We start from the raw sequence: 25,564 nt of genomic DNA, 5'->3' as shown, positions 1-25,564 counted from the left end.
GCTTTGGTGACTTGTAATATAAGACTACCACTCAGAAAATGTTTCTACTTACATGTTTACATATGCTTATTTTTCTTTAAAAACATACGATGGGGTAGGAAAAGAATTTAAAGAACTTGGACTAGAGTGCATGCTTTGCATGTGGGAGGTCCAAATTCAGTCCTTGGAACTACATGGTTCCCTGAACATTACAAGAGTGTTTCAAGGACCGACTGCCAAGAATGGTCACTGTAGCACAGTCTGTAGCACCATCCTCCCATTGTTTATCAATTTGTTCGAGCAGGCACCAGTAACGTCTCCACTGTGATGTTATTGTTTTTGGCATATCAAATATGCCATGGGGAGCTTGCCAGGCTCTGCCGTGTGGGCAGGATACTCTGTAGCTTGTCAGGCTCTCTGAGAGGGATGGCGGAATCAAACCCCGGTTGGCCGTGTGCAAGGCAATGGTCAAAAAGGTCAAAAATGGTTAAGGTCACAGAAAGATTGCATTCATCTGGGGAACATAAAGTAACAAAGTAGGAGACTGACACCCAAGAGTGGCCGAGATTAGTACCAGGAATTTTGCTCCATGACTTGGAGGCCAGCCACACGTGCTAGGGGAAAAGGGAGCTCAGATAGAGAAGGGAACACCAAATAAAGGGTGTTGGGAGGATCCTCCCAGGATGGCAGAAAGTAGACATAGACCAAACATGATTGCCACTCAATGCCTCTTTTGCAAACCACAGCACCCAAAAGGAGAGGAAAACAATAGGGAATGCCCTGCCCCGGAGGCAGGGTGAGATGGGGGGATGGGGGTGGGAGGGATACTGGGACCTGTGGTGGTGGAAAATGGGCACTGGTGGAGGGATGGGTATTTGATCACTGTATAACTGAAACCCAAGCACAAAAATTTGTAAGTCTGAAACTGTACCTCATGGTGTTTCAGTAATAAAAAAAAAAAGGAAACAAAAATGGTCAAGGCCAGGAATGGCCAAAAAGACAAATTCTCTGAGGGACAGAGCGCATTTGTCTTGCATGCAGCTGACCCGAGTGAACCCCTGGCATCCCATATGGTCCCCTGAGCACCACCAGAAGAAATTCCTGAGTTCAGAGCTAGGAATGCCTGAGCATCGCTGGGTGTGATCCCAAAGGACAAAAAGAAAAATTCTCTGAAATAATCAGGACACTTAATTTAAAACATTCTGTGAATGCAAGCAGAGAAGTTATGTAGAAAACAGGAAACCCACCTAGAAATTCTGGAACCTCTGTCCCCTTTTCAGGAGAACTACACTCAGCACCCGCTAGAAATCAAACCGTTAAGCAAAGGTGCCTGCAAGAGTTCCTGTTCTCCAACGGAAGGGATTCCTCCACTGATAGGGGAGGTATCTCTTGGTCTGAGAAATACTGGTTAGTCACGTAATTTCAGAAGATAATGAAGGTCAGGTAAACTGCCAGGAAGTTAATATGCAGCCAAAGCTGTCTTTTAAAAAATAAGAGGGCCAGTGGGCACAGAAAATTAAAGATTCTTACACCAGCATTGCACATGTGGTCCCCCGAGGAAAGAGTAGCCTCCGAACACTGGGTATGGCCCCAAAACTAAACAAATAAAAGAACAGACCTTTCAAATATTCAAGTGCTTTGTAAAAGCATATAACCACCTGGGGGGGGGGGGGGGGGGGGGGCTTGGTTGCCTAACAAAGTTCTAGGTTGGTAAAGCAGCTTAAAATGAGTAATAGTGAATATGAGACTTTACAATGTTAAATGAATGTGAGATTCTCTTGGGAAAAAGTCTTTTTTTTTAATTTATTAATTTTTGCCTTTTTGGGGTCACATCCAGCAATGCACAGGAGTTACTCCTGGTTCATACACTCAGTAATCACTCCTGGCAGTGCTCGGGGAACCATATGGGATGCTGGGAATCGAACCTGGGTCGACCGTGTGCAAGGCAAGCGCCCAACCCACTGTGCTATTGCTCCAGCCCCGGGAAAAAGTTTTAAAGTTCAACATTATTTCACTTTTATCTTGTACTCTTGTTAAATTCAAGTGAAAAAGTCCACTTTTAAAAATTTAAATTTGATTATGCATAAAAACAGTAGTTGGAATGAAGTCCATTAATAATTCATTTTTTATACTTGTTTTTTATATACTACGGTTTTTATTTATTTATTCATTTTTTGGCCACACCAGCAGTGTTCCGGCTCTGAGCTCAGGAATCACCCCGGTGGTGCTCAGGGAATCATATGGTATGCTGGTAATTGAAATGCTAGGTTGGCTGTGTACTGTGTGCAAGGGAAACGCCCTACTTGCTCAACTACTGCTCCAACCCTCTATATACAACTTTAAAAAATTTAATAAACATCTATTTTGTAAGGACACAGTTATCTGGAGTTTGAAGCTTTGGTCTTAGCTTGAATTTTAGGGCCACATACAGCAGTGCTCAGGAGAACAATGCAGTGGCCGGATCTGAGTGCAAGGCATGCGCTCAGGCAGTGGTGCTCTCCGGACCTATAACTCAAATGTTTTATAAGCTTACCAAGTGGAACTTCAAACTGGTTAATACTTCTATAGAGCATTCCAGCAATGTGTTAACAGTACCTTAGAACATTTTACTTAATAGTCCCATTTGTAAGAATTGTAGTACTGTCCACTGTAGCACTGTCCTCCCGTTGTTCATCGATTTGCTAGAGTGGGCACCAGTAACGTCTCCATTGCAAAACTTATTACTGTTTTTTGGCCAATCAGATATGCCACGGGGAGCTTGTCAGGCTCTGCCATGTGGGTAAGATACTCTTGCTAGCTTGCCGGGCTCTCCGAGAAGGATGGAGGAATCAAACCTGGGTCGGATGCGTGTAAGGCAAACGTCTTACCTGCTGTGCTATTGCTCCAGTTCCATTTGTAAGAATTAGTGATTAAGGGGCTGGAGTGATAGCACAGCGGGTAGGGCGTTTGCCTTGCATGCGGCCAACCCGGGTTCGATTCCCAGCATGCCATATGGTCCCCTGAGCACCGCCAGGAGTAATTCCTGAGTGCAGAGCCAGGAGGAACCCTGACCCAAAAAGCAAAAAAAAAAAAAAAAGTGATTACAATTAAGTGTGCACATTGGGGCCAAAGAGATAGTACAGTGGGTAGGGCATTTGCCTTGCACACAGCTGACCCAGGATCGTTCCCCAGCACCCCATATGGTTCCCCGAGTCCATCAGGACTGATCCCTGAGCAGAGCTGAATGTGGCCCCCAAACATGCAGAAAAGCACCTTTATCCCATCTATTGTATGCATATATGTATATGTATATATGTATATATATGTATACACACACTATAGCGTATATGTGTATGTGCATATATACACAAGAAAAACTGGGAATAGCAATAATGTTGACCCATCAGGAAGTTGAACAAATATAAATTATTACTAATACTAAAATTCTTCTATCATCTTTAATAGTAAGGGAAACACCAATTTCTTCATGTTTAAAACGGGGGCCAGAGCATTAGTCCAGTAATAGTGCAGTGGATAAGGTGCTTGCCTTGCACGTGTCCCACCTGAGTTCAATCTCTGGCATCCCACATGGTCCCCAGAGCACCACCAGGAATGACTGCTAAGTGCAGAGCCAGGAGGAAGCCCTGAACATTGCCAAGTGTGGACCGAGAACAAATAAAAATTTGAAAAGCGAAAACCATGCTAGAGCTAGGACAGCATGTAGGGTGCTTGCCTACATGCAGCCAACGTAGCTCTATCCCAGGTGCCACATAAGGTCTAAGCTCCAACAGGAGCACAGAGCCAGCCCTGAGCACCACTGGGTGTGACCCAAAAATAAAACTTGCCTTAAAATTTTCAAAATGTGGTCGTGTATTATATATGTGCCCTCTGATTGGACTGATTTTGCACTTTCAAAACACTCTACAATGAATTTGAATTCCTAATAAATTTTAAATAGAGGCTATTCCCTGGTCAGGTCAGTGCTTGGGTATAAGAGCTATGTGGCTCCAGGCCCAGTGGTTGGAAAATATGGAAAGTGAGCATGCACCCAGCACGGGATCTCTCAAAGATGGCGGACACATGCTCCACCCACCTCTTTGAGCTATATCCCTGGCCTTATAATCCAAAACTTTAAAGTTCACCAATTTAATGAAAAATTTATAACTTTTGCAAAACTTATCTACTACTATATAAGTGTTTTATTTTCACACTGAATAGTTGGCTAGTTACTGAACACTAACACCTGCTAAAAACGGAGAAGTGAGATGCTGAAATGATGTGTAACACTGTCATATACCTTTTCCCAGGTGTTATATTGCCATTCTTTCAGAAACAAGGCTGATCTGGAGGAAGTCTCTTGTTGCAAGCTCATTTCCTTTTATTTATTTATTTTTGCTTTTTTTTTTGGGTCACACCCGGACATTGCACAGGGGTTACTCCTGGCTCTGCATGCAGGAATCACTCCTGGCGGTGCTTGAGAGTCCATATGGGATGCTGGGAGTCAAACCTGGGTCGGCCGCATGCAAGGCAAAACGCCCTACCCGCTGTGCTATCACTCCAGTCCCCGCTCATTTCCTTTTAAAAACAGTTAAATATGAGCTTTAAAAGAAAATTTTAAATGCAACTGGTAACAAATAGGTTTCCAATATGAAAACCTAACAGTAATTACATACCTAATCTTAACACTAAATACCTTTCAGGCTGGACAGATGCTAAAGCTCCCCAATAACCTGTTATATTTCAGCCACCTACATTGGAATGTATGATATGAACCCAGACAGTCTCTTGATTTTAATGTTATCTGAGGAAGTTGGAAAAAATAATACAACCCTTACATGTATTTGTTACCTCCTTAATCTGCAAGTCTCCAAATAAATCTGTACCATCATTCATCAAAATATCTGGACAAATCTGAGTTGCTTGGACAAACTTTCGCCCACTCTGCAGTACCAAAAACAGCTAAAAAATTTCTCCTGAGGCTAGAGCTATACTACAATATAGTAGGAAGACTGCTTGCTTTGCATGCAACCAACCTGGGTTTAATCCCCAGCACCCCAAATGCTTCTCCTAGCACTCCAAGAGTGATCCTGGAGGACAGAGCCAAGAGTAAGCCCCAAGTACCTTAGGTATGGCCCAACCCCCACAACCCCCCCCCCCCCCCAATCTACCAATGCCGCAAGTCTACATTCCAATTATAACCAGTGGCCACATTATTACAAACTTCCAGGCAAGTATGTTTTCAGGTGTTAGTGCCGGTACCAGAGCACAGTCTGATAAGTATCTCCTCAGTAAATAAGAATGGGCCAGAGTAAATGTAGGCAGGGCATTTGTCTTGCACACAGTCAATTGGGGTTTGATTCCCCAGCATCCCAAATGGTACCTGGGTACTGCCAATAGTGATCCCTGAGTTGAGCCAGGAATGAGCCCTAAACACCACTGGGTGTGGCCAAAAACCAAACCAAAACAAAAAGGTATGGGAGATGGACAGATAGTACAGCAGGTTGGATCTTGCCTTGCACATGGAGAACCCAGGTTGGATCCCTGGCACCACATTTGGGCCCCTAAGTCCACCAGGAGTAACCTCAAGTTTAGAGCCAGGAGCAATCCCTGAGCACAGCTGGGTGTGGGGCCCCAAAAATACTTATGTTCCCTGTACTCTATTGCCCTATCAGTCTCAGTGTCTCAAATCCTTCAAAAGATCTGTCTCAGTTCAGTTTCCAGTATTTCAAATTCACTTTATACTTTATTTTTTCTCAATAATGGAGGCAATTCTTTTTTCTTTTTGGGTCACACCCGGCAATGCACAGGGGTTACTCCTGGCTCTGCGCTCAGGAATTACCCCTGGCGGTGCTCAGGGGACCATGTGGGATGCTGGGAATCAAACCCAAGTCGGGCCGCATGCAAGGCTGCGTGCAAGGCAAATGCCCTACCTGCTGTGCACAGCGGTAGGGCGTTTGCCTTGCACGCAGCCAACATGGCCGACCCGAGTTCGATTCCTCCGCCCCTCTCGGAGAGCCCGGCAAGCTACCGAGAGTATCTCGCCCGCACGGCAGAGCCTGGCAAGCTCCCCGTGACGTATTTGATATGCCAGACACAGTAACAACAAGTCTCATGATGGAGACGTTACTGGGCCCGCTCGAGCAAATCCATGAACAACGGGAGGACCGTGACCGTGACCAATGGAGGCAATATCTGCTATCAACTTTATATATGGGTATTGTGAAGATCCAATAAAATTAATGGCATGCATTGATTCACAGATCTCTAAACTTGTCTGATTTAAATTATTGAGTAAAAATCTCTGAATTGTTCTATTTCCATCAATAAAATACAACAACCAGAGCAACCAGATAAATTAACCAAATTTGACTCTTGTCAAAAAGATTTATTAACTTAAAATAGAATTACTTCAAATACAGACAAAAGCAACTTTCTGTTCAAGTTGTAATACTTTCAATATACAAGTATGTAAAAGAAAAAAAATCTGAATAGTCAGGTTGTAGTTTTTATTCTTTTTTTTTTACCTTTTAAAAAGTTTTTGGCACTACAAGGTTCTGTAAAGAATAGAAGAGACAAATTTAAAACACATGAAAGTCTTTCCTAATTCTTAAGAACAATATATATAAAGTTTGAAGCAACCAAAGTATGAATACAGCTAATAGAAAATAAAGAATGTAATTTTTTAAATTCTCTCTTTATACAATTCATCAAGGTTAAACAAAACATAAAATTCCCTTAAAAATAGGGTAATAAAATAGATGAAATTTGTATCACTCAATTTGGTGATACTAGTAAAAACTATAGTTCATATTTATATACAAATAATACAGTTTTTAAAAACAGTCTTAGAATTTAAATAAGCTATCTAAACGTGTTAAAATTTTAAATCAGGACCTGATTTGTTTTGCTTTCCAATAAATGTCACTTTTTCTGTTGAATGTAATTGACATTGAGGTACGGATACCCTTGAGACAGCAGGATTGGCTGGTTGCTGTGCATCGGTAGACCAGCTGAAAGAAAATGGACTCGCATTACTCCGACACGTTTCCTCTTGGTGGGTGGGGACAACGCTCTCTACACCGACGGGTGGCACATCTGTCTGTTGGACACAACACAGACAGGAAACTGAAAGGCTTGTGCCCACTACCCCTTAGAGTTAGACTTAACATACAACTAGTTTTCTCTATTTCTCTATAATCATACAAAGGAGATGAAGCATGTCAAAACCTCGGGGGAGAGGGGAGAGGGAGGAAAAGTACGTAACAGTTAACGAAGATTCAGAGATAGAGGGATTAAGTGGCATAAACCCATCAAAGAACCACCTCAGGCTCACTCCTAACAAAAGGGCCCACAGTATAACCAATCCTAGTCCTCAGCTCAGAAAAGATACTAGTCGTAGTCAAGGTTCTGCCATTATTATAGAGGGATGCCCCTGCAGTACAGAAAAATTTGGAGGACTTGAATGTATGAAGCCTAAAATTCATATGCTTTGCCTTAAATTACTGTATATAATCAACATTTCTCCAGTGCTTCTCAAGTTCTACTTTCTAGAACAACTACTAATGACTTTAAAAAATAAAAAGCTCCCAGGTTAAACGAAAGCCGAAAGTTCACTTCAAACATGTCCTATTTTAATTAAGATAATTTTGAGGCAAGAAGTCAGTCATTACTCAACTCAAAAAATTAGATCCCCACTGTTTACTAGGCCAGGTTAGAACCCCTTCATATTATTGCCTCAACCTAAAACCTCCAGCTTACTATGTATTGTATTATCTAGTTTTAATGGGGGAGAGGACATACAGAGCAGATCTGGGACCTTATGTTGTCAACTGCAGGCAGGACAAGTGCCATATCCCTTATACTGTATCTCACAAATCCACTCTTCTTTTTCCTGTACGTCAGATATGACTTTATATATATTACTGCCTCCACTAAGAAAATTTCTCGGACAAATAATGCCTTTATCTCTCAAGAATGAATTTAAATTCCAGTATCTTATGTGAGCTGCTCCTAGTGTCAATGTCCTACTTTTTCAAAACAATATTAACAGATTCCTTTTAAATTTCATGTCTGTTTTACATATCTAGTTTTGCCAAGAAGATATATTTCTCTACTTGAAATATGGGAATTTTATTCCTTTCTTGTTTGAGGAGCAAGCATATAGTACAGTCAGGTACACATTATATATTTTTAATAAACATTAACTAAACACATGAGTTTTTACTACCAAATCCTGGTCTTCACAAAATTTCTGAGTCCAACTAAACCCACCCAGCTTGTTAATAATTTTTAAAGCAGTAGTACCTTGAGTATAGAAAGGTTTGTTGGGTTGAAATCTGGCATTTCCCTGATGCATGAAGTTTTGATGCAAACCATAAGGCCACGAAGCTGGGACAAGAGGAAAATGGGGACGTGGTGCGTGTTCCCACGGAATTGGAGGATTCAGTCCTGGAAAGCCTGGCTCTGTGTTTGAACAAGAAAAGGACAGACATTTTAATACATTCAATTGTATATTCCTTCATGCCAAAGATATTCAATACCTACCATTTTATCCCAAGAATGATGTGATGCAAATGATACCAAAAAATTTCAAACACCTACTGTCCTCTGATTATAAAGTAGACATAAAATAACATGTCTTTTTGTTTTTTGGGTCAGACCCCACAATGCTCAGGGGTTATTCTTGGCTCTGCACTCAGGAATTACTGCTGCTGTTGCTTGGGGAACCATATGGGATGCCAAGTATTGAACCTGGGTCAGGCTCGTGCAAAGCAAACGCCCTGACCACTATAGTATCACTCTAGACACAGTTACATGTTTTAATTGTGATAACAGGGAGAAAGAAGGGGAAAAATGTTGTTCAAGAATAGAGATGTATTCCCTAGATGAAGAATTAAGAAGAGTGTGTTTGGTTTTGTTCTGCTTTGGGGCCACATTGGGCTCCTGGTTCTATGCTTGGGATCATTCAAGGCAAACAATAGAATGGAACTGAGCAGACAATGAATGGAAACTAGAAAGAACAATTTGTTGCCTCTAGAAATAAACTTAAATTTAATTCTGTCATATTAAGAAAAATCAACAAGTTCTACACCTTAAAGAATATGGTATAAGCAATAGTCTTGTATAGTAAAGCTTCAGGCTATAAAATCAATACCCAAAAGTCCATGGCTTTCCTATACATAAATAATGAGAAGAAAGTGACATGAAAGAAACAGTTCCGTTCACAATTGTGCCCCAGAAAATCAACTACCTAGGAATTAGCTTAACTGAGGAAGTAAAGGACCTGTACAAAGAAAACTGCAAAACGCTAATTCAGGAAATAAAAGAGGACACAAGGAAATGGAAAGATATCCCCTTCTCATGGATCAGGAGAATTAACATTGTCAAATGGCAATATTTCCCAAAGCACTATACAAATTCAATGCGATCCATATAAGGATACCCACGACATTATTCAAAGAAATGGAGCAAACACTCCTGAAATTCATATGGAACAATAAGCCCCCACGAATAGCTAAAGCAATTCTTAGGAAAAAGAAAGTGGGAGGAATCAACCTCCCTAACTTCAAACTCTACTACAAAGCAGTACTAATTAAAACAGCATGGTAGGCTGAATATACTGGCATCTCCCCCCCAAACATATGATCATCTAATTTTTGATAAGGAAAGCAAGAAATGTGAAGTGGAGCAAGGAAAGCCTCTTTAACAAATGGTGCTACCAAAACTGAATGGCTACTTGCAAAAAAATTACCTCAGATCTCTGCCTAACACCATGTACAAAAGTAAGGTCAAAATGGATTAAAGACCTCAACATCAGACTGGAAACCATAAGGTACATTGAAGACAAAGTTGGCAAAACCCTCCATGACATTGAAGCTAATGGTATCTTCAAAGATGTCACACCACTGGCCAAGCAAGTGAAAACAGAGATAGACAAATGGGAACTATCTTAAACTAAGAAGCTTTTGCACCTCAAAAGAAACAGTGACCAAAATACAAAGTCAGTCTACAGAGTGGGAAAGGATATTCGCCCAATACACATCCGACAAGGGGTTGATATCAAGGATATACAAGGTACTGGTTGAACTCCACAAGAAGAAAACATCCAACCCCATAAAAAATAGAGCGATGAAATGAATAGAAACTTTCTCAAAGAAGAAATCCGAATAAGGCACATGAGAATATGCTCCACATCATTAATCATCAGGGAGATGCAGATCAAAACCACAATGAGGTATCATTTCACGCCACAGAGACTGGCCCATATCCACAAGAACAAAAGCAACTGATGCTGGCACGGTTGTGGTGAGAAAGGGACCCTCCTTCACTGCTGGTGGGAATGCCGACTGGTTCAGCCCTTTTGGAAAACAGTATGGATGATTCTCAAAACATTAGAAATTGAGCTCCCATTTGACCCAGCAATACCACTTCTGGGAATATATCCCAGAGAGGCAAAAAAGTATAGTCGACGTGACATCTACAATTGTTTGCAGCACTCTTTACAACAGTCAGAATCTGGAAAAAACCTGAGTGCCGGAGAACAGATGACTGGTTAAAGAAACTTTGGTACATTTACACAATGGAGTACAATGTAGCTGTTAGAAAAGATGAAGTCATGAAATTTACATACAAGTGGTACTGCATGGAAAGTATCATGTTAAGCAAAATGACACAGAAAGAAAGGGATAGACATAGAAAGATTGCATTCATCTGGGGAACATAAAGTAACAAAATAGGAGACTAACACCCAAGAATGGCTGAGATTAGTACCAGGAATTTTACTCCATGGCTTGCAGGCCAGCCACACATGCTAGGGGAATAGGCAGCTCAGACAGAGAAGGGAGCACCAAATAAAGGGTGTTGGAGGATCCTCCCAGGATGGGAGAAGCATGCTGAAAGTAGACCGAACATGATTGCCACTCAATGCCTCTTTTGAAAACCACAGCACCCAAAAGGAGAGAGAAAACAAAAGGGAATGCCCTGCCACAGAGGCAGGGTGGGATGGGAGTTATGGGGGGTGGGAGGGATACTGGGATCAGTGGCGGTGGAGAATGGTCACTGGTGGAGGGATGGGTACTCGATCATTATATAACTGAAAGCCACGCACAAAAATTTTTAAGCCTACAACTGTACCTCATGGTGTTTCACTAATAAAAATTAAAAAAAAAAAAGAATATGGTGTACTGGGGCTGGATAAATAGTACAGCAAGTAGGGTGCTTGCCTTGCACACAGCCAACAACCTGGGTTTGATTCCCAGCCTCACAGATGTTCCTCCAAGCCTGACAGGAATGATTCTCGAGTGCAGACCAAGGAGGAAGCCCTGAGCACAGCCAGGTGAGGCCCTAAAACAACTCCCCTACCCACCACACACACACGCACAAAAAGAATAGTGCTATATTACATATATTTTGGGGGGTGGGAGTGTTTGGGCCATTATCAGGCAGTGCTCAAGGATCGCTCCTGGTGGTTCTTGGAGAGTATACTGTTCCTGAGGATTACTAAACTCAGGTCAGTGGTATGCAAGGCAAGCATCTTAACCCTGAATTAGCTCCTCAGGAACTACTATGATCTTGAATAATTCCTGTAGCTCATAAAAATTTAAGTTTAAAATTTACACTGTGAAAAAATGATGACTCTTTCTTAGGATACTATATGGATTAAAAGATACCATGCCCTAACTTTAATGCATGAAAAGCAGTAACTGCTTAAATCTTACTAGCTGGATTATCAGTATCAGAAAGATATTTTTAAAAAACTGCCCAAAAGACACATAATAATGGCAATCTAGGTACAAATTGAGCAGTCTGAATCCACAGTCATACTCTTTTTTATCTATTCCAATACTGCCCATTTCACAAATGAATAGTTCTCCACCTTTTTGTTCTTATTTTCTTCCCCAGGTTCAACCAGTAATATACATAGCCCAATCTTTCTCTGAGTAGACAGATACAAAATAAGGAAAGAAACATTACCTGAATTCCCAACTGTACCATTGTTCACCAGGGAATTTGGAGCCACAGTACGAGGCCAGTGTCCATCATGAGAGGAACTCGGAATTGCCACAGGTCTGGCAGCAGGCTGTGCAAATATGATGCTAGGATCATTCAGGCCAATATTGCTGGGGGCACTGCCTGGTGCAGAATGGATCACAGGACCATGGATAGGCCAGGACGGGGCAGGGATCTGGAGGGGGTGCATTGGCAACAATCCCATGTTGTGCATGGGAGAATACTGAGCTGGTGGTGACTGGGGGAAATTATACATCGGCATCTGGACCTGATGGGGGGGCTGGGCACCCTGCTGAGGTGGCCCAAGTTTGGGCTGGGATCCTGGCTGGGATGGAGACTGAGTAATGGCAGGTGACTGAGAAGAATTCTGTGGAAATGGCTGGGGCTGAGGAGAATAAGATGGTGAATCAGACTGCAGAGGAAAAAGAGATACGTTTTAAAATTCTTTTACAAATACCTTACTTTTATAAAAGCAAACAATTACCAAAATATAAACTTTATGGTGTTCACCCTATTAACAAAATTCTACATGTGCATAATAAGAAATAGAAATTCATTTTACATAAAGTCCTTAAGCATCATCTGTCATAAATCATTAGATAATAATTTTACTGTCCAAGAGAAAGTTCCATTATCATTCCCAATATGTCAAACCCAAGTAATCACTTTCATTCAGTCCCTCACTGAGTACTCAAGTATTATTCTAGGCACTAAAAATATAATAACAAGAAGTAAACTCTCATCAAATTAAAGATTATAGGTGGAAGATTAAAAAAATGCACCTAACAATAAAAAAATCAATATGGTAAAGGCTGCATAACATATAAGATACAATGAAATCACAAAGCCATTTCAGGAGAAGGAACATGAAGAAAAGTGGAGGTCAAAGAAAATTTTCCAGAGGAACTGACCATTAACCTAAGACTTAAAGAGCGGGGGAAAAAAAACGAGGTACAATTGGCGAGGGATTAGGAGAGAGGAACAACGGTTCAAGAAGACGAAGGATTATTACTGGGAATAAGTATAGGCATAAAACCTAAAGATTTTTTAAGAATCTCAAATCTAACATCATATTACTATAGTACAATGTCAAAGGAATGACAGATCTGATGGGCATGAAAGTACACAAATGTTAGATTTTTTTATATAATTTATGAAAATTAATTGCATAGTATGTCTTTAAATAGTTGGGAAGGTGTTTATAGATTTCTTGAGTTTTTTTCTAAAAATGTGCTAAAATTTTTTTTTTCCTGAAACAGAGTGTATTTATACTTATCACATTTAATACTATACAGTTTGAGTTTTTACGGTTTGGGGGCCACACCCAGAAATGCTCAGGGTTTATTACTGGCTCTGTGCTTAGGAATCATTCCTGTGGGGTTTAGGGCCCATCATAGGGTACCAGGATTCAACTGAGGTCAGCTGTGTTCAAGGCAAGCACCTTATCTGATATACTATCTCTCCAGCCCCAATAATTAATACTTTTAAGGCTATATTCATTTAACCATTTTTGGTCTATTTATATTAATGATACTAATAATCTTTTAAGTCTTTTAATTTCCCTAATCCTCTATTTTGCAGTTTATAAAATCTGAACACACTAACACCTGTTATTACTCAATGGATTAAATATGAACGTGGAAAGCAATAAAATACAGTGGACGCATTGTTAGTCTTAAAATAATTTTAAAAGTGCAAGATGAAGGGAGTATGGTGCTGCCCAGCAGGTTAACCTGCACCTACAGGGCAAGAGCATGAGCAGCCTGATGGTGCCTTCGGGCTTCCTGATATGCCAAAATTGCCGCTGTGCCTCTGGCTAGACCCCAAAAATTTGGGACCAAGCTTTCTGAGAAATTAAATGGCCGAAAGTTAGGTATGTGGAAGTCACACCCACAAACCAATCAGGTGGAATTACAGCCATGATTCAGAGCAGCTCACCACAGATGTCTCCAGGCCCCAAATATTTAAATTATTTTAGAATCCAAGAAGCATGCGAAGGTTTTTGCAGCCATACAACATCTCATATTCATAACAAGCAATACATAATAAATTATTTAGCATCTGTCTATAAGGTAGGTTTGGGGAGGTGGGAAAATCTGAAATAATGGTGGTGGGAAGGTGCAATGATTATGGAACTGGTGCTGAAATGTTGAACGTAAACAATTATTGTGACCAACTTTATGAAAATAAAATTTGAAAAATTTGAAAAAAAAGTAATGTGGCGTTCACACCTGCTTGCTTCAGTCAGCTTAATCAGTGGCTGAAAAAAGAGCAGTACTTGTACATAAAAAAAAAGGCAAGATGAATACAGATTTAGAAAGAGCTTAAGAGAAACTCAGCAAAGGTAATCTAAAACTTGGGAATCTAAATTTTAATTTAATACTCTTTCACAGGGTCTATCTCATGAAATATTCTTTTGTGCTTTGAAAAGACACAGAAATTTCAAGATTGCCAAAACAATACTAAATCCTAAAGACAACCATTTTTGGTCTATTTATATTAATGATACTAATATTTTCCCATTAAACGAAGTCTGAAATGTCAAAATTACTCCCTTATTTTACTGTAATTCCTATTTGACAAATAAGAAAACTCATTTGAAAATACCTACCCACGGGGCTGGAGTGACAGCACAGCGGGTAGGGCGTTTGCCTTGCACATGGCCCAACCCAGTTCGATTCCCAGCATCCCATATGGTTCCCTGATCATCGCCAGGAATAATTCCTGAGGGCCTGAACCAGGAGTAACCCCTGTGCATCACTGGGTGTGACCCCCCCCCCAAAAAAAAACCCCTACCCACATACATAAATCCAGATCTGCATTACTCAAAGACTAATACTACCTGTTCAGCTTAACAAGGACAACTCCACAAAGCACTGTATGACCTGGAAAATTTTACTTGCTGCCTCAAAAACCAAACAACATCACCCATTATAGTACATCTTCCTGGCAAGACTAACACATTTGCAGACAGAGTACTTACACATTCTGAAGACTGTCTTGTCCTTACAGTTTGATCACCCTGTGGTTGGACTGAACCAGCCACCTGTTGGGCATTTACGAGATTTCGGACCAGCTGGGCTGCTAAGAGAAGAAATTGGAAAGAAACCAGTAAAACAGCATAGACATAATAAAGTCTTTTTCTACCATAAAGCGTCTCAAACATACTAGATTTTATAAACAAACTGCATTAGTGATGCGCTGTTAAAAAAAACTATTTTTAAACCTATTTTCCTTTTATTTCTGCAGATATTTAAAAACAAAATATATGGGTCCTGGAACCAAGGACCAATACCAAGCTGCTTTCCAAAGGAAACAATATATATAAAGAGAAAACATGCACTGTCACTGTCCTCCCGTTGTTCACCACAGTAACAATGTGAGTCTTGTTGTTATTGTGTTTGGCATATCGAATACATCACTGGTAGCTTGCCAGGCTTTGCCGTGCGAGATACTCTCAGTAGCTTGCCGGGCTCTCCGTGAGGGGCAGAGGAATCAAACCCAGGTGGCCGTGTCAACCATGTGCAAGGCAAACGCCATACCCGCTGCGCTATCGCTCCAGCCCAAAGAAAATACATTATAAAACAAAAACTAAATGACTATAAATGATTACTTTTAAACCACCTTTTTTTCTTTCAGTACACTCACATGGATTACTAATTCTTAAAATATCTCTGAAACATAATAGAAAAGTTACCTCTTTAACAGCAGTGGGAAAAATTCAAATTTATCTTAGTACCTCCACCAAAAAAAAAAAAAAAACCCAACCCTCTAATTATAGTTTGAGGAACAAAAAACAGTCAATTGCATTGCAGGGGAATGTGGGGGAGTGACATTCCTGGCAGTGCTGGGGCTTACTCCTAGCTCTGTGCTCAGGAACCACTCCTGGCAAGTTTGGGGGACCACATGGGGTGCCAGAGACTGAACCTGGGCAGCCATGTGCAAGGCAAGCACCCTACCCGTTCAATGATCTCTCCAGCCCCTAAGAGTTAATTTTTGAAGTGAGAAAATGAGTAACTCAAATCCAAAGACTATCTGGAGTAAGTTGCTTGAATAATAATCTGCCAAAAGCCTGAGTGAATATATCTAAGTATTGTTCAAAATAAAAACTTTCCAAGAAATGGGAAAAATTATTTACCCAAACCCATCTGATAAGGGTTTAATATTTTAAATATTAAAGATGGTTCTGTTTTAAAGGAATAGAAGGCACTGATAAAACAAGGGGGAAAAAAGAACTAAAACCTCACCAAAAAATGGGGAAAAGGCATGAGTAGAATTTTCTTCAAGGAAGAAATACAAATGGCTAAAAGGAACATGAAAAAAGACTCTACATCACTAATCATCAGGGAGAAGCAGATCAAAACAATGAGACTGTTTCACTCCTCTGAGACTAGCACACATCAAAAAAGAACAAAAACCACCTGTGCTGGTGTGGATGCAGGGAGAAAGGAACTCTCTTTCACTGTTGGTGGGAATGTCGACAGCTCCAGCCTTTTTGGGAAACAATACAGGACATTCCTCAAAAAACTAGAAAGCGAGTTTCCATATGACCCAGCAATACCACTTCCTGGAATATACCCTAGCAGCCTAAAAACACTGAAGAAAAGCCATATGCACGTCTATGTTCATTGCAGCACTACTCTATTCAACTAACAGCCAGAATCTGGAAACCACCTGAGTGCCCAAGAACAGATGACTGGATAAAGAAACTGTGGTAAATCTACACAATGGAATATTACATGGCAGACAGGAAAAATGAAGTCATTAAATTTGCTTATGAATGGATGGACATGCAATATCATACCGAGTGAATGAGTCTGAGAGAGCGGGCCAGACAGAAAATGACTGCACTCATTTGCAGGATCTAAAAAAAACACGCAGTGTGATTCTATACCTCCATACAGTAGAAATGAGGGTCAGGAGGACTAGTACACCCCAAATCTGCCACACGTGGGGGGTGAAAAGGGGAGTTAGCAGAGAAGGGACCACCATGACAATGACAGTTGGAAAGGATCACTCTCGACAAAAACTGAATGTTGAAAGGAGGTAAAGGGATATACAGAATATAAGCTTTCAGTACCCTTACTGCAAACCATATTGTCCAAAAAGGGGGAGAGGGGAGAAGAAGGGGGAAGAGCGAGAAAGGGGGAACAGAGATAAGGGAGAGGGAGAGAGGGGAGAAGGGGAGGGAGAAATGTCTGCCATACAGGTAGGCTAGGGTGTGGAGGTGGTAAGAATAAATGGGACACTGCTGTTGAGAAATGTACACTGGTGAAGGGAAGGTTGTTGGAACGTTGTATGACTGAAACACAATCATGGACAACTTTGTAACTGTGTGTCTCATGGTGATTCAATTTAAAAAAGAATAAAATAGAATAAAAGAAAAACATGGCTGCCTAAATTTGATCTCTTTAGGGCCTGAGCTATAGTACAGCAGGAAGAATGCCTGCCTTGCATGCGGCCTACTGGGTTAATCCTTGCATCTCCCACGGTTCCCCTTGAAGCAACGAAAGTGGTCCCTTAGCACAGAGCCAGGAGAAACCTCGGAGCATTGCCTTGTGTCATCCCAAAACAAAGGAAATTACAAAATTTTTGCTGTTGTTCTTGTTTTCTGAGTTAGTCCTGGATCTGCAATAAGAGATCAATCCTGATCCCCCACTGTACCATCACTCTGGCCTCCAAAATTTTATCTCTTTAAGAAATTATAGGATCAGGGAGTTTGTGGGGCTAGAGAGACAGCACAGCTCGTAGGGCACTTGTCTTGTGTGTTGCCAACTCTGGTTGAATCCCCAGCATCCCACAGGCACAAGGTTGCCTGTGCACTGCCAGGAGTAATTCCTGTGTGCAAAGCAAGGAGTAACCCCTGAGCGCTGTTGTGTGTAGCTTCCCAACAAAAACAGAAATTATAAGACCCAAAATTATACAGCTAGGCTTAGTATAGAGAAAAATGAGAGGAGCATGCTATCAACAGAAATTATTTTATGTCCACCGAAACCATTTGGCCTTTTCTTTACCTGCCACACCGCTATTCCTCTGACGAGCCATCTTGACCTCTGGACACTCCCTTCTTACATGTCCTGAATCTCCACATATGAAACATCGGAGGTCTCTGGGCTCTCTGAGGTCTCGGGAGTCAGGGTCTCTGGAATCTTTGTCTTCTTCATTCCCTTCCTTCTCTTCCTCGCTGTCTTTCTTCTTTAGTCTAAATAGTAAACTGCTGATACCAATAATGTGGGGCCAGGGACTTGCAAACTGATCATGTAACACACTAAATCAAATGTTACAATGAAAAGGGGACTTTTGTTCCATGCGACTTTTTTAAGGAAAAGGAACTCACATTTATAGCATACCCACCAATAAGTAGAAACTGGATTACAGAAATTTTATACTATCAAATTTTACACCTTTTTTGGGAGGGGAGGGGCACATCTGGTGGTACTCTGTGCTTACTCCTGGCTCTGAGATCAGGGATCATTCCTCGAAGTCTTGGGGGACCATATGGGGTGCAGGATCAAACCCGGAATATCTGTGTACATGGCAAATACCCTTCCCACTATACTATCCCTCCGGTCCCTCAAATTTTAACTTTTTAATATCAAATTTTATTCCTGTTAGGCACAATGCTATCAACTGGCCCAAATATACCACTCAGAGATTGGTATTACCCCTATTACAAAATAAACTGAGGACCAGAAAAAGTGACTGTGAATTTAAAGTCAATAAACAACGTTGGTCAAAACAATAGCTGGGTTTTTTGTTTTTCTGTATGAGTTTTATATTCTTTATAGTACGTAAGACATGATTAAAAGAAAGGAATTTCCTGGTCTATTAAACACAACATACCAATATACAAAAAATGGGAGAGTATGTTATAGAGATGTTTTCTGGGGTTATGTATATATTGAATATATATTCTAAATTCCTCAAGGCAATGTTATATAGAATACATATGGCTATGTTACATATGTATTACAGCATATATTTGAAAAATTTTATTTTTGAGTACACACACTTGATTCCCAGCATTATACCCACTACTATATAGTGCAGGGTATAAATCTAGGGCTCCTGCGTGCAAAACCTGCATTCTAGCCCTTTGAGCTAGTTCCCCAGTCCATTTCTAGCTTAAATATTGTCTACATGACTGTGATCAACAACCATGTTTTGATATTTCTCTGGATGTTATCAGTTTTCATTGCAGAGCAAGTGTCGAGAAATGCTTCTTCAATGGGAAAATACAAAAACCTTGAATGAACTTATGAAAAAAATCAATGTTATAAGATACCACCAAAAATTCACAATTTTACCAATATCAAATATAGTTGATCTATAGTCTAATTAAAATCCCCACTTATCTAACAGCTTCTGACAGCTACAGCTATGACTAGTGTGACAATGACTTTTCCTATGATGTTAACAGTTAATCAATAGCCAACCTTCTCCTTTTAGGGCAGTCTTTCATGTAGTGGCCTATTTTTCCACACACACGGCAACATCGATCATTGGGAGCCAGTTCGCCATCTGTTAATACTCTGGAATCAAAGAAGTACTCCTAGGAAGTAAACAGTTTAGAAGGAAAAAACAGTATTAACGTTTGAATCTACTGGGCAGATTAGTACAAAACTGGCTTTTAAAAAAGGTGACGGGGCGAGGGAAGGAGGAGAAAAATCTTGAAGAGATAGAAGGGACAGTTTCTACTATCCTTGCACACACACGCTGTGGATCCCAAGGCGACCCTAGCCCAGCACAGCGTCTCCCAAGCACCATCAGGAGTGATCCCTGAACACCACTGGATATGGCCTACCTTCCCCCTCCTTCCCTGCCCTGAGTAGGAAATATATAGAGCAGACACTTCAAACACTTCACTGTATCTGAAACTACATATAAAAGTAAGATTCAGAATGATCACCATCAATATTAGTTACTGAGAATTATAACCACATTTACAAAAATATCACTATTTTTGTCCTTCATTGGTTCAACACGAAGGCCCAAGAATATAGTGGTGCTCCTCCCTACAGTTTCAGAGATTATCAACGTGAGCTGCACCAAACCTGACAGTAATGGGGTCCCTAGGAATGTACCTTGAGATGTTTGGGAGGCGACTTAATAATTAAAGATGAAATTGTGGTTGACCTCATGCAAGGGATGCACTTTAACCCCCGTACGACCTCTTCAGCCATAACTATCTTTGTTTTGGGGCCACATCCAGCAGTCTCGGTAGATTTACCCCTGGCTCAGTGCTCAGAGATCAGTCCTGTGGGTAGTCAGAGGTGCTAGAGATTGAACTAACACCAGTTACGTGCTAGGCCTGTGCCTTGACCCTGTACTCTCTCTGACACTTCCTGATCTTCCTTCTAACAATGAGAAAACTAAGGCTCAAAGTTCAAATCCACTGCCTATAATGAAAAAAAAAAAAAACCTGGTAAGCAGCAGACAAAAGAGAGCTAATTCTAACTACAAAGTTTATGCTTTTTTCACTGCCAGACAATTTCTGGAAAAGAAATACTGTATTTAAATGAGAAAGTTTATACAAATAGAATATACATGTATTCAATTTCACTAGCTTCTAAAGCAAAGGTCCCAAAACCTATTTGGCCTACTGCTCACTTTTCATGGGGGGGAAAAAAGTTATTCACTGTTCCCACTGCCTTCTTTACCCAACCCTCAATTACACCCAAGACCCCTCCATAATACCAGCAGCCCCTAGGGGCAGTACCATTCACTTTGAGAAAACTTGGAAAGTTTATTTCTGAAAAAGAAAAACATTTTATATTTTGCTATATAACCCTAACACGCAGCAAAGAAATAGGTGCAGACAGGGCTGGAAAGAGAGCACTTTCTTTAGGTTGAATATTATTTGACGGGACCTAAGGATGATTGTTCCAGCTTTTCGTTTGTTTACCATTGGCTTATATTATTTTCCATCCCTTCATTCTGGGCCTTGTCTATTCTGTGATTTAAGATGTGCTTCCTATAAGCAGCAAACGGTTGGATTTTGTTTCCTGATCCATCCCCCATTCTATGACTTTTGATGGAAGAGTTTAATCCACTCACACTAAGATTGATACATAGGGCTGTGTTGAATTTTACTGTATGGGGCTGTGGTTTCTACAAATAGCTGTTTGGTTTAGCTACATGATCTTTCAGTATTCCTTTCAAGGTCAACTTAGTTACAGGACAATGTTGTCAGTTTTTGTTCATATGAGAATGTTTTTATCTCTCCATCCCATCTAAATGAGATCTTTGCTGAAGTTCCAGCAACAGCAATCAGGCAAGAATAGGAAATCAAAGGGATCCAAACTGGAAAAGAAGAAGTCAAATAATCTCTATTTGCAGATGCCAATATAAAAAGAAGATCCTAAAGAGTCCTCCAAAAAGCTCCTAAAAACAATAAACCAACACAGCAAAGTAGCAGGCTACAAAATCCAAACGCAAAAATCAGCTGCATTCCTATATACAAATAACGAATCAGGGAAGAAAACGAACAAAGAGTCTTTCCCATTCAAAATGCATCCAAGAACATCAAGTGCCTAGGAATCAATATAACCAAAAGAGGTGGGAAATCTGTACCATATAAATTTTGAAATATTTACATATTTATATAAGAAACAGAAGACTTTAGGAAATGTAAAAACATTCCATGCTCTTAGACTGAAAGACCATTCTGGGAACCCTGGTAGAGGGAAGAAGACACTGATTGGTGAGATTAGTACTGCAACATAGTATGTCTAAAACACAAGCTAGACCATGCTGCTTTATTAACTTTTTATTTAATAACAAAGAAGATAAGTGGAGGGAAGGGGAGGGGGAGAGAGGGGAGAATTCTCAGGGCTAGAGAAACAGAATTACAGGTAAAGGGCTTTTATTTGCGTGCAGCCTAGCACTGCAGATGGTTCCCCAACCAGAAGTGATTCCCGAGTACAGAGCCAGTAGTATGTCCTGAGTACTGCTAAGTATGTCCTGAGTAACAACAAAAACATCAGTTCCATGCCATTAAATTCAGGGCTACAACAAAATTAAGAGCAGAAGCCTGTGCAAATTATACATTACCACTAAAAATACTCTAGGAGCTAGAGAGAGTAACGGGGCTAAGGCTCAGGCCTTACATGTGGCTGGCCTACTCTAATCCCATACACCATGTACGGTCCCTAAGCCCCACAAAAACCGACCCTTAAGCACTACAAGGAATGCCAACCTTTATATGTAGGGGTATGTGTACAAATTTAAGAATCCTGCATCTTAGGGCTGGAGAAATAATATGGAAGTGCTTGCTTTGCACACGGTTAACCAGGACTCAAAAAACACTCCATAAAATCTCCCAAGCCTCGCCAAGTTTCCCTGAGCACAGAGCCATGAATAAGCCCTGAGCACTAAAGGATGTGGTACAGAAACAAAAAACAAAAAAATTCAGCATCTTTGCTAATATTCACATTACTCATTCCACAAATGCTTCTTTGATATATTTTACATACCACAGACCTGAAACAAAGCTTAAATACCATGAGACCATTGTGGCAAAGACTAAGATTTCCTATACTAAGGGGGAAAATGTACTGTAAGAAAAAGATATTCAGAATTCTTATTATGTAAACTTACAGCTTCTCTTCCAATGAGTGGATAAAAGGGAGTACCAAAAAGTTTCCTTCCATTGATAAATGCCTTCATGATAAAATTGGTCACTATTGAAGAGAGAAGTAAACAATGAAGATATATATTTTAATGGGATAAGTTTCAAAGTGACTGCTGTACATTTACTAAAACTTACTTTTTCTAGAAACTCCAGCACCAAGATTATGATTCAAGTCAAAAGGATCTATAAAAAAAAAAGTTTTATTTTAAAATATACTATTAATAAAATATACATAGTAGTTATAACTACTAGAGTTTAAGACTCGAGCCATTCAGCTCAACAAATTATATATTTTTGTAAATTTTATTTATTTTGTTTTTTTGGGTCACACCTGGCAATGCACTGGGGTTACTCCTGGCTCTGCACTTAGGAATTACTCCTAGTAGGGTGCTGGGGGACCATATGGGATGCTGGGAACCGAACCCGGTTTGGCCATGTGCAAGGCAAATGCCCTACCCACTGTGCTATCGCTGCAGCCCCCAACAAATTTTATATATATATATATATTTATTTGCTTTTTGGGTCACACCCAGCAATGCTCAGGGGTTACTCCTTACTCTGCACTCAGGGAATTACTCCTGGCGGTGCTGGGGGGGGGGGGGGGGACCATATGGGATGCTGGAAATTGAACCTGGGTCGGCTGCATGCAAGGCAAGCGCCCTACCCACTGTGCTATCACTCCAGTCCCTATTCTTAAAAAAATTATAAAGAGGGGCCGGAGCAATAGTACAGTGTTGGTTATAGCATGTGCCTTGCAAACGGTTGACCCAGGTTCAATCCCCAGCAACCAATACAGTCCCTGACCTCTGCCATGAGTGATCTGGGAACACAAAGCCAGTAGTAACCCCGAGAACTGCTGGATGTGGCTGAAAAGCAAACACAAAAACAAACAAATATATATATAAGTTAATAAATACCATGAGGAGAAAATATTTCAGATTTTTTTTAAAAGTCTTTCTGGTTTTTGAGGGGCTACATCCAGCAATACTAGGGGCTTACTCCTGACTCTGCATTCAGGCAGGCATCTCTCCTGACAGGGCTCAACAGACTATGTGGGATTCTGGATATAGAATCCAGGTTAGAAGCATGCAAGGCAAACAACATTCCCACTGTACTATTGCTCTGGCTCCAAATCTTTCAAATTTTAATGTGACTAGCTTACTTGGACAAATGAAACTCTGGCATTTTTCTACATTGTTCAGAGAAATTAAGTGATTTTAGCTAGATGATTACCTTCAATTGCAATACATTTGGATGTCCACTGTTTCTCAAAAGTTGTTAAAAGCTTTTTCTGCCGAATGCTAATTACATATTCCTTAAAATCAAATTCTTCCGTATAAAACCGAAGTAGTCCCAACCAGAGTTCTCCTAATGTTTCTGTGTTCTTTCCAAGTGAAGGTAAACGTTTTTTCTATAGGTAAGAAAACAAAGAGATCTCTCTAACCAAAATATGTGTTCCAAGCAATGTAAAAGTATTAAATCATGAAAATTTTTTCAGCAAATATTCTTGAACATAAGAACTATGAAAAAATTACCAGTTCTTCTGTTTTATCAAAGAAAAAAGCATTCCATCCATCAACCATTCTCTGTGGAATCTGCTTTCCATCAAAGATCTGCATAAAAAATTATTTTAGCATTATTTAAAGTTACTCAATACAAAAGCCTCACATCTTAGAATGTAACACACAATTAAGACACATCTTCCAAAAGGAATTATTTTTGCTATGATAAAATTTGGGTATTAATAAATAAAACGTATCAGAAAGACCAAAGCTAGGAAAAGAAATCTAAGAGCAGCCAGAAAAATGACACAGGAGCATGTGCCTAGATGTGGGAGCACCAGGTTCCAAACGGTTCACCACACAACACTAGAAGTGGCCCACTCCTGAGTAAAGAAGGAATGGTTGCCACACACTACAGGGCATGGCCCCCCAAAAAAGCAGCACTAGGCACTGTAGCACTGTCCTCCCGTTGTTCATTGATTTGATCAAGTGGGCCCAGTAATGTCACCATTGTGAGACTAGTTGTTACTGTTTTTTGGCATATCAAATACGTCACAGGTAGCTTGCCAGACTTTGCCGTGCAAGCGAGATACTCTCGGTAGCTTGCTGGGCTCTCCGAGAGAGGCGGGGGAAGCGAACCGGGTGGGCCGGGTTGGACGCGTACAAGGCAAACACCCTACCCACTGTGCTTTCGCTCCAGCCCAAATAAACAGCATTCAATTTTTTAAAATGTGATTTAAAAAAGAACATAAGACTCCAAACAACTTATTTGACATTACCTGAGACTACCTACCGATCAATAAAAAGTTTAGATTCATGAAGTATAACAAAACCACTGAAAATAGCCTTGTCACCAAAAGGTCACAGATCTACCAAAGGATCATAAAAGTCAAACTAAACAACATACTAGACCTACTGACTGTACATCCACCAAATTGATGAAACTGTTTAAAAGGCTTTCGATATTTTTAATCTCTACCAGATGAGGCTGGAAAAATTCAGATCACTTTTTTTTTGTTTTGTTTTGTTTTTGGGTCACACCCAGAGATGCTCAGGGGTTACTCCTGGCTCATGCACTCAGGAATTGCTCCTGGCAGTATTCGGGAGACCAGATGTGATGCTGGGAATCAAACCTGAGATCACTAATATTTTTTAAAAATAAAATTATGTAGCTTTCCTTTAGCTTTCCTTGACACCTTGATGAAGACTGAAAAATCCTCAGGGTTAATTAGAAATAATAATTTTCCTAAAGAAGTGGTAGGATGGGGGCTGAAGGGAGAGCAGAAAGGGGGCAGAGCATAAAGCTACTTAACTGTAATAAAAATGTCCTTAAGAGGGGGGTGGGAGGGATACTGGGACCCGTGGTGGCGGAAAATGGGCACTGGTGGAGGGATGTGTATTTGATCATTGTATAATTGAAACCCAAGTACAAAATTTGTAAGTCTATAACTGTACCTCATGG

The 25,564-nt window shown here is 40.5% G+C and overlaps 1 protein-coding gene across 10 annotated transcripts in view; it reads right to left on the bottom strand.

Annotated features, from left to right (window-relative positions):
• Window positions 1–6,328: 6,328 nt before the first annotated feature.
• Window positions 6,329–25,564, bottom strand: part of TUT4 (terminal uridylyl transferase 4) — a 122,842-nt gene continuing 103,606 nt past the window's right edge. For 2 of the 10 annotated variants that reach the window (XM_056122245.1, XM_056122255.1), the window contains 10 exons: window positions 24,136–24,213; window positions 23,834–24,011; window positions 22,736–22,783; window positions 22,567–22,649; window positions 19,404–19,519; window positions 17,982–18,184; window positions 14,951–15,051; window positions 11,927–12,379; window positions 8,263–8,419; window positions 6,329–6,968 (listed from right to left, as the gene is read on the bottom strand). In XM_056122245.1, the coding sequence (XP_055978220.1) occupies window positions 6,880–6,968; window positions 8,263–8,419; window positions 11,927–12,379; window positions 14,951–15,051; window positions 17,982–18,184; window positions 19,404–19,519; window positions 22,567–22,649; window positions 22,736–22,783; window positions 23,834–24,011; window positions 24,136–24,213 (1,506 nt within the window). In that variant the 3' untranslated portion in view covers window positions 6,329–6,879. Of the gene's footprint in view, window positions 7,058–8,262; window positions 8,422–11,926; window positions 12,380–14,950; window positions 15,052–17,981; window positions 18,185–19,403; window positions 19,520–22,566; window positions 22,650–22,735; window positions 22,784–23,833; window positions 24,012–24,135; window positions 24,214–25,564 lie in introns of all 10 variants that reach the window. The other 8 variants (XM_056122247.1, XM_056122249.1, XM_056122250.1 and 5 more) reach the window with 8 other exon arrangements.

This window comes from Sorex fumeus, unplaced genomic scaffold (assembly GCF_029834395.1).
Source record: "Sorex fumeus unplaced genomic scaffold, SorFum_2.1 ptg000045l, whole genome shotgun sequence".
Classification (NCBI taxonomy): domain Eukaryota; kingdom Metazoa; phylum Chordata; class Mammalia; order Eulipotyphla; family Soricidae; genus Sorex; species Sorex fumeus.
The sequence above is the reverse complement of the archived record's forward strand: the minus strand, read 5'-3'. Positions and strand labels throughout refer to the sequence as shown.